We start from the raw sequence: 9220 nt of genomic DNA, 5'->3' as shown, positions 1-9220 counted from the left end.
GTCGCGCTAAGGCCATATTTAAACTCGCCGAAAAGCGGCGCGCCTCGTGATTGTTTTACGACGTTGCCGATAGTCGGCGGCATCGGCGAGCGACCGTCCGGATTGGCCGCTTCGAAAGTAGCGCCCGACATATGTCTCGTTTCCCGCCTCCGGTGCGGCTTGTGTTGTGTTGTGCGTGAAGAGAGCGCGGAGAGGCGAGGAGGGGGGCGACCGGGGATGGGAAGGGAGGGGAGGGGAGCGGAGAGGACACACCGCACACAGTCCGGCGAGTCGGATCCGTGGAGACACGTAGAGAGACGCGGCGCGTAAGGGCTTTGGATACCGGGAGGAGGAATCGAACCGCAGAGTTTGGCTTCTCGTCTATTCTTTCTCGACGCGCGCGACTCACGGACGCCAGAGGGACCGACGCAACGCACGGGCAGCACGACGGTGGCATCCCTGTCCGCGCACCCGGTGACCGATCGTGGTTCGGCCGTGTCCGTCCGTCATATTCCCGAGAGGAGAGAGAGAGAGAGAGAGAGAAGGAGCAAGGTTGCTGGCACACGTAGTTGGTGGTGTTGCGACGCAGCGAGGCGGAGGGGACGGTGTGCGCGAAGCAAGAACGAGCGATCGGGAACTCTGACTGCCGGCCATGGAGAAGCGGATAGAACTCGAGAAGCGGGGCAAGAAGTCCGGCGACGTAAGGCAACCCTCAGATAAATTTTGCGCTACTCCTACAACCTCTACCTCTCGCTTCCTTTCCCCTCGCTCTTCCCGTGCGCGCGTATTTCTCTCCGATTCTTACTTCCCCGCTCGTCTCGGACCAGCACGCGCTTCTCTATTCCTCGCGTAGGACCGAGCATGATTTACAAGGCGCGTACGTCACGAAACGATCGTGCGTCGTTGTTACTACCTGGGTGCCCTGCGAGGCGTGCTCGAACAGTGTTGAACCATGTCGAATCATGTCGAACGCGCTATCGGCTCTCGATGGAACGAGGGAGAGGCGGAGGGAGAGGGAGAGAAAGAAGACAGATTCGTCGTCATCGTGGTCGTCGTGTCGCCTCGCGCTTTAGCGGGCGGCAAAACACCACGCATTCGCTAATAATGCGGCATGCCGCACTTCCGTCTTTCTCTCCCTCTCTCTCTCTCTCTCCAATTCCCTCGCGACCGCCGCCGACATTCCGTTCTGACGGTCGACCGCGTGGCTGTCCCGTGCCCGCTCACGGGATCGCCTCCGACCGGGAGGATGGCATATGCATCCCGACGACGACGCATGGCCGCGAACGAGCCACGAGCATGGCGCTCCGAAAGGCCTCCACGTTTCTCCTTTTCCCTCGCGCTTTTGTCCGCTCGCTCTCGTTCTCCAACCTTTTTCTCGCGGTCGGATGAAGAAAAAGGAGAGGAGAAAAGCGTAGTTTCCACGCGGCACGCTTTTCGGAACGCGCTCCATTTCTCCCTCTTCCCTCCCCCCCCTCGTCCCCCGTGTAATCTATCCATACTGGCTACTTGCCGCTCTACTTCGCTTCATTTCGCATCGTTGCTGTCGCGAGAGGCGGCGAAATCGCCCTCGGAAGTGATCGCGCGCGAGCGATCGGCGTCGCTTCCGGCGTCCGAGAAATTCGGGACGGGATCGGGGACGCGCGAGATCGTCGCGTCCGTCGAAAAACTCGGATAGTGCGTAGCGCCTACGTTGCTCCGCGTCGCGTGCGTGTCGCGTATCGGACGCGCGCGCTCCTCTTATCGTGCCACGCAGGCCACGAGATACGCGCGTTTCGATATTTCGCGGCGAGGAATTGCCATTTTTCTTTCTTTTTTTGTTCTTTTTTTCTCTCTCTTCCTCTTCTTCTGGAGAGAAGGCACGCGCGTTCGAACCGCGATTGGGCGCGTCGTCCAACGAGTGCATACGCACTGTTGATTAATGGTGGATAAAGTCCGACGACCAACGACGTCTCGTGGCCGACCTTATCCGCGGACGATTGATCGAGCCGATTCACTTTTTCCCTTTTTCCCCGAATCGTTGGATTTATCATATAAATGAAGGCAGATTTATTTTTCGTTTGTCCCCGATTTTTTTTTTCTCCGCGTCAATAAACGTCGAGTGTGATTTGATTTGAACTGTCTGTTGAGTTATAAAGTACGTTAAACAAGATTACAGACATGTTATGAATATAGATAATCGCAATTCCATGTGGAATATTTTCCTTTCGACATCTATACTCGTACTTGCACACTTGCGAACACTAGTAGGTGTCCCCAAGAATTGTGATCTAGTTTGAATTTAATTTTTCTAGAATTTGAGAATGAGCATATTTAGAGTAAATTTACATCTTTTAGTTTTTATTTAAAAAAATATTACAAATTTTCTTCTAAAAATGCAGCAATGAAATGATAAAACTTGTATATATATTAAATTACTCAAATGAATACTAATCTTAATGTGTTTGAAGAGGAATTTTATGCTATTATGTATATTAAAAAATCATGTCGATATTTGGAATTTAATCGTACCATTTAGAGATTAATTTGTTTAGGCTATAAATGTAATAAATTAGTGAATGATTATATCTCCTTATAATTATTTCACGAATTAATTGTGTAAAAGTACTCGTGACATTGCTGCAATGAATTAATTAAATGGAAGTCTATCTACAGAATATTTTTGAAGCAAATTTACAAAATTGAATCAATTATCTCTCTGTGTAATATTCGTAGAATTATTCGTGTAACGAAATGTAATAGAGAAATCGGACATCGATATTACAAAATATGATTAGGACCGATAAAATACTTTGACAGTGAATTTTCCACAAATCACATTATGAGACATTTTTATTAATTAAACATCACTGTGGAAAGAACGATAATCGTCCTAATATTACAATATATTGCCAGATGTCTTGTAAATAGACGGATGATTGACGGAGATGATTTGTGAAATTTCAGAATACTTAACGTATAATCATTCAATTCACATAGGAATTTATAATTGTTCTGTTAAAATATTTTAAATTTTTTTAAATATTTTTAGAAAATATTCTTCAATTTTAGAATGTAATGATGTTTCATAATTTTCGTACATGTATTTTTAAACTTTTAAGATTTTTTTCCTATGAAATATGAGGTGTTTTTAGATAAAATTTTCAATTATAACATCTATCGATTTAAAAATGAGTTTCCGTTTCCTCAATAATTTGATTATTCATATTTTGTCATATTTTGACGCGTGCTAAATATTACACTTGTTGGCATAGCGATGATGTGAAACGTGATGATGCAAATCACGAAACGGGTTTCGTCTGGAAGAAAGTTGTCGCTCTTTTATGACGCTACAAACCGATGTCAGAGAAGAAATGAACAAATTTCAATCGGCGATAACATCAAATAATTCTGTCGGACGAGAGACAGAGGTCGATCTTTGTATACGTGTTTCCTATTTCGGTTAGAGAAATCATTACGCGTATCCCGCGTATGGAGAAAAATAACGCGACATATGTTTACTCGATTAATATATTTTTTAGCGTCGAGGCGTCGCCACCGATCCGGTGCGGAAACGCGGACGGACGGATCGCGCGAAAAAGCGAGTTGCGCGCGCGTCAGCAGCCGCGTTATGTAAATGAGTGGCAGCGCGCGCGCTCGCCGCCATGAGAGAGGCGCGTGCACGCGGCAGCTGGACGTCGCCATTGCATCGCGACGTGCGGCCGGGATGTTTCCGCCGCGTTTCCCCGGAGGACTACGCACGGCGAACGAACCGGGGGCTCTCCGACGTAGGTCTCCCGAGTAGACGCCGGCTCGCGCGCGCGTAGCGTGCGTAGAGTGCGTAGTTGCGTGCCACGACACGACGACGCGTCGCTAATCATCGGCACCGCCATGTTGGACGAGTCCACTCTGCCGGCTGATTTCGGTCGATCGCCGCTCGAGTGACACGCACGTACGCACTCTTCCGCGCGCGCGGCCGCGAGAGAATTTTTTCTCCTCCCCCCCCCAGCGACGCGAGATGTCACGTCACTTGGAGTCCGAGTCGAGTTGCTTATCCAGCTGATGCTAATCGGAATCGCCCGACTTTCTCAGGTGCATCGCCGCGTCCGTCTGTAGATCTGCCTGCGTGCGTGCGTGCGTGCGTGGGCGTTCGCAGAGCCGTAGCTAGGGTGTGGCGTTTAGATGGCACTAACGCTTTGCGGCGCAAATTTGGAAAATGATAAATTTTTAATCGCCTCGGAAACTTGAAATTATTCCGCTTGTTAAATTCGGATGTGATGGATCGAACAATTTTGCAAGCTTTTTTTTGTATCGAAAAAAGGAGAAAGCTCGTTTTTTAACGTCATCGTGTTATATAAATCTTTTTTTTTTCTTCTTAATGTACAAGTTTGTGTGACAGGTTTGAAATTTATGCGATTATTGTTACGATCGCGAATCGATTTCTGAATATTACGGCTTGGAAACTTTACCCCCTCTGCGTTGACCACCCGCGTTGCCTTGCAATGCATCTTGGATGCAACAGTGTCGTATTATTTAGGAGCATATATGGCTGCAATATTTTGTTAAAATTCAAGATATCTTTTTATATCGCTGATAATCAGATGTAAATTAAATGTAAATTCAAAATCATTGTCTGAATTTAAAAAAGAATATAGAAAAATGCGCATCTTGATAAAAAAGCTAAAATTCAAGCGCAAATAGCAATCTTTGGAGATTTTGGAATTATTAAGTATCTATTTTTATTAGGAAAATATATATGAGACACAATAATTTGACATTTTTTTAAATATCAAAAAATTTTAGCATTATAAAATTCTGTTTCATTCATGAATGTCATTGATCCGCTCCTATAACTTTTCGTAATGCTGTCATTTGGTGCAACACGAAGCATGATCAATCTGGTTCGTCGCATAAACATGAGTGTATATAAGAAATCTAGGTGAGAAATATAGGACGCGAAGCGGGAAAAGTAATTTAACTGCGAAAATTAAATCGATCAGGGAATTTTAAAATAAACGGAACACACGCGTGCTCTTCAAATTTAACTCAGGTCTCGTGAAAATAATTTGCAAATTAAGTATAAGAATGCATCCACTGCGTCACTTATTCTTTCCAATTGTTACAAGTGACAAGGACGATACACAATGGATTATCATCGTCAGCAAATGCGCAAAATCCCATTTGACTCGCAGATTATTATTATCGATATACATACAAAAAAATCAAGCATAAAGTACGATATACATTAATATTCGCAATCAAGGAAATAACGTTGCTAAAAATGTCGAGATTCGATAAAAAAAATCGACGAGATAATCTCCACTTGAGAAAGGGGCATCGTGACACACACACACGTGCGCAAAGTCCCAACGTCATTTCGAATTGTCCACGGGAAAACGCGGATGTGACATAATATTCAGGCATCGATACTTCCGGTATCGATGATAGCCAACTTCCCCCACCCCTCGTACTCGGTGTCGCGTGCCGCAGTCCGTGCTTGTCGCTCACCGGCTTTTCCGATGCCGCTAAACAAGACGCGGCTCGCACTCCGCTTACCGTCACTCCTCGCCTCTCCCCCCCGTTCTCCCCCCTCCCGCCTCCCACCTCCTCTGCCGTCTATCTTCCGTGCCTCCCTCATCTGCGCCTCCCCCTCCCCCCGCCATCCTTCCGCCCCCCTGTAACGCCTCTGTTTTCTATCCGACTCCACTCTCACCCTCTCGCCCTTCTCTTTCTCCGATCAATAAAATAGCCCATCTCCCGCGAAAGCTTATCGCTCGTTTGAATTTTAGCGGAGGACGCCGGCCGACTTTTTCGACCGCGAACGCCCGTCATTTCAGCCATTTGTCTTCCTCTCTTTCCTCGGCGAAACCGCGCGCAATGCGCACAATTCCACGGCGCTCCACGACCCGAGCATGATTTCAATCGATTTAATGCGCACCTTAACATTTATGTAGTCTAAAATATCAATGCCTCGAAATAATGACTATTATTTTTTATTCAGCACATTTAACATTTCTTATTAATTTAGAGAGAGGAGGAGGGAGGAGAGAAAGACATTTGACATACTCCAACCACGCGTTTTTATTTTCGGACTTGATATTAATCCTTAAAAAAATCACATGACGTATTTTACTTCTTTATGCACCTTGTGACACTAGCATGCAGTCTTCTGACATTTATATTAAAATTCAGTTTTCTTCTTTGATATTTTCTTGATTTTCTTGTTGATATAAACGGTCTGATAATATGCACGCTTTATGTTTCTTTATAGATCAAAGAACTTGTTCTTGACAACTGTCGGAGTACACACATTGTGGGCCTGACAAATGAATTCAGCGCCCTGGAGTCACTGAGTCTCATCAATGTGGGTCTTACCAGTCTAAAAGGCTTCCCAGAGTTGTCCAGTCTTAAAAAGGTATATATATTTGGATTGTAAAATATTCCAAAAAAATAATTGATCAAAATATTGATTTTTCATTTTGAAGTAAATTTGTAATGCATACAAATTTTCTATCAATTATTGGAGGAAAAATGTATAAGTATCAAAGCATAATTTAATAAGACACAATTGTCTTTGTATTGTGCAGTTGGAGTTGAGCGACAATCGAATTTCGGGTGGTTTAAATTTACTTGATTCGAGCCCCAAATTAACTCATCTGAATCTAAGTGGAAACAAAATCAAAGATCTTGATACGTTACAACCATTGGTAAGTTTTTACACTCACAGTCACAAATATTGAAGAATATTTACTTATTAATAAATATTTATTATTATTATATATTTACATATTTATTATATTACTTACTTGTTAATAAATATTTACTTATTACCAAGTCAAATTCACTAATATAAAATTATTTTGTATTTTAGAAAGAATTTAAGAATCTGAAGAGTCTGGATCTGTTCAACAATGAGGTGACAAATATGGACAATTATAGGGAAAGAGTTTTCAATCTTATTCCCAGTCTACGATATCTTGATGGGTATGTAAATATATTTACATATTTGAATTTGCTTTGTTATTTTGTTTTATTATCTTAAACCAATTAATTATTTGTCTGTAAATAGATTTGATGCTGATGATTGTGAAGTTGACAGTGAAGGCGAGGATGATGAAGTCAATGGAAACGAAGATGGAGATGGGGTGGACAATGAAGAAGACAGCGATGAAGGTTGGTCGAGAATTTAATTATAACAATAATTAAATAAAAATTAGATTATAAATAGAAATGTATATTAACGATGAAATAAATTATGTCGATGTGAAATAAATTTCATGCACAGGTAATAATAACAGATATATCAAAATTTCAGTTTCAGATGAAGAAGACGATGATTTCTTAAATGATGAACCAGGGTTAGATATGGTCTATTCGGGAAAACTTGGAGTGAGTTCTTTTAGTTTACTTCATATTTTAAATGATGCATTTAACTATAATACAAAAATGTTTATAACTCAAACAACAGAATATTCATAGAGATTTTTCACTTGTTAAATATTCATTGTCCATAATATAATTACGAATTTGTATAAATATATCACAAATTGTAGTACAATGACCTAGTTTTTTAAGAAAAGAAAAATAAATATATTGATAATGAATATTGAAAATAAATATATTGATATATATATATAGGATACTGATGAGGAAGATTACATGGAAGAGGAAGAAGAAGAGGATGATGATGAAGATAATGAAGATGACGAACAGGAAGAAGAAGAAGGTATGCTTCTCAATCATAATTCTTATTGTTTATTTTTTTATTTAGAATTTTTCGAATTATCTTGGATAACTCTAAAGAATATCGATATAAAGCAGCTTCAAGATATATATGATCTTTCCCTTTATATTTTTCCCACTTATTTTTTATAAACAAGTTCCTATTTTTCTTTTTATAACAATATGGATTCAATTTTGTGCAGAAGAGTCTCCTGTTCGAGGAAAGAAAAGAAAAATTGAAGATAGAGGGGAGAACTTGAATGATTAAGATGGGAGGCAAGACTCCAGCACTGTTAAATGAGTGTAAAATTCGTATAAATAATAACAATAAACGACGCCGAGTGAACAGCTGGGAATCAAACTAATCGACCGACCAATGACAGACTACAGTTAGTGATGTGAATTTATCAGTAAATCATTGATTGTGAGGAAATTGCGTAACAACAAAAGATTTACCATATGATAGAAGCGGCATGTGAATGAAAAATATAAAGAAGAAAAAGAGAGAAATAGATAATGATGGCATAAAAATAGGGCTGCATTCCAGCTGGACACAGCACAGTTTTAGTTATACTAACGATATTTTATATAGAGTATATAGTTAGAGTATTAGTCGTGCTGCATAGAATGAACGGAAGATCGGAATATTAAATGATTCAAAGAGAGAAAGTATGAGAGAAAGAGGGCGAGAATGATAGTGAGAGAACGAGAAAATATGGGTGTGTGTATGTGCGTGTGAAAGAGACAAAAATAGAGAGCAGGAGGTAGCAGGAGTTTTACACTTGAAGGAGCATCTTGTCTGTTAGCTCCAGTCGGCCAAAGGCTGGTCACGCTGGAATGCGGTCATCTCGTTAATCAGTGCTAAGGTTACATAAGTTACATTTTAAATACATTATTATTGTACCGTGAATAAGTATATAGAGTAAACGAGGAACAACTTTTGTACAGGTTTACACCATACATCGAGGTGCATTATATGCCTCTGTGATTTTTGGGACAGAAAATAAAGAGAGAGAAATATATGTTGCTCGTATATGTGAGCGTATATATCCGACGAAGGGATGGGGAAAAATATGTTATAAAATAAAACAGGACTATCGCTGTAATCGATGGCGAAGATACGCATTTTTCGCGAAGATGTTTTAAGCTACAAATCCGCTACAGATATCGCGAGATCCGATATCAATGGCGAAGAGGAGATAGCAAATAGGAAATAATATCATAATATTTATTATTGTTTTCAATCGCGTGATTCCGATGACAGAAGAGCGAGCGAGCGAGAGAGAGAGAGAGTTAAATCGTTTATACCCAGATATAAAATTCTCCAATACACCTCGATCAATGTGTTGAGCGTTGCGCGTGAACGCGGACACTGTGTTATCCTTAACCCTAACTTAGATTTTTTTCTATAATAAGCTTTAAGTTCCAGATGTTCTCTATACAATATCTGATATACAATGGTGATTGCATAACGGCTCAATGCACGGCTGTTAAGATTATTGTTATTTACTCTCGGGCATTGCGTAAAAGTTTTGCTCCTTTA

General features: G+C 41.4%; 1 protein-coding gene across 2 annotated transcripts; it reads left to right on the top strand.

Moving 5' to 3' along the window:
- The first annotated feature begins 243 nt into the window (after positions 1–243).
- Positions 244–8699, top strand: LOC105252103 (acidic leucine-rich nuclear phosphoprotein 32 family member A). Of its 2 annotated transcripts, none has more exons than XM_011259322.3 (8): positions 244–679; positions 6227–6370; positions 6543–6662; positions 6827–6939; positions 7025–7128; positions 7271–7344; positions 7594–7681; positions 7881–8699. In XM_011259322.3, exons 1-8 carry the CDS (start codon positions 632–634, stop codon positions 7943–7945), a joined length of 756 nt encoding a protein of 251 aa, XP_011257624.1. In that variant the 5' UTR covers positions 244–631; the 3' UTR covers positions 7946–8699. The 2 variants fall into 2 exon arrangements, with proteins under 2 accessions (XP_011257624.1, XP_025265793.1); XM_025410008.1 differs by lacking the exon at positions 244–679 and adding an exon at positions 3606–3743.
- Positions 8700–9220: the final 521 nt, after the last annotated feature.

This window comes from Camponotus floridanus, unplaced genomic scaffold (assembly GCF_003227725.1).
Source record: "Camponotus floridanus strain SB8 unplaced genomic scaffold, Cflo_v7.5 scaffold3, whole genome shotgun sequence".
In the NCBI taxonomy this organism is placed as follows: Eukaryota; Metazoa; Arthropoda; class Insecta; order Hymenoptera; family Formicidae; genus Camponotus; species Camponotus floridanus.
This window is presented reverse-complemented; position numbering and strand designations above follow the sequence as displayed.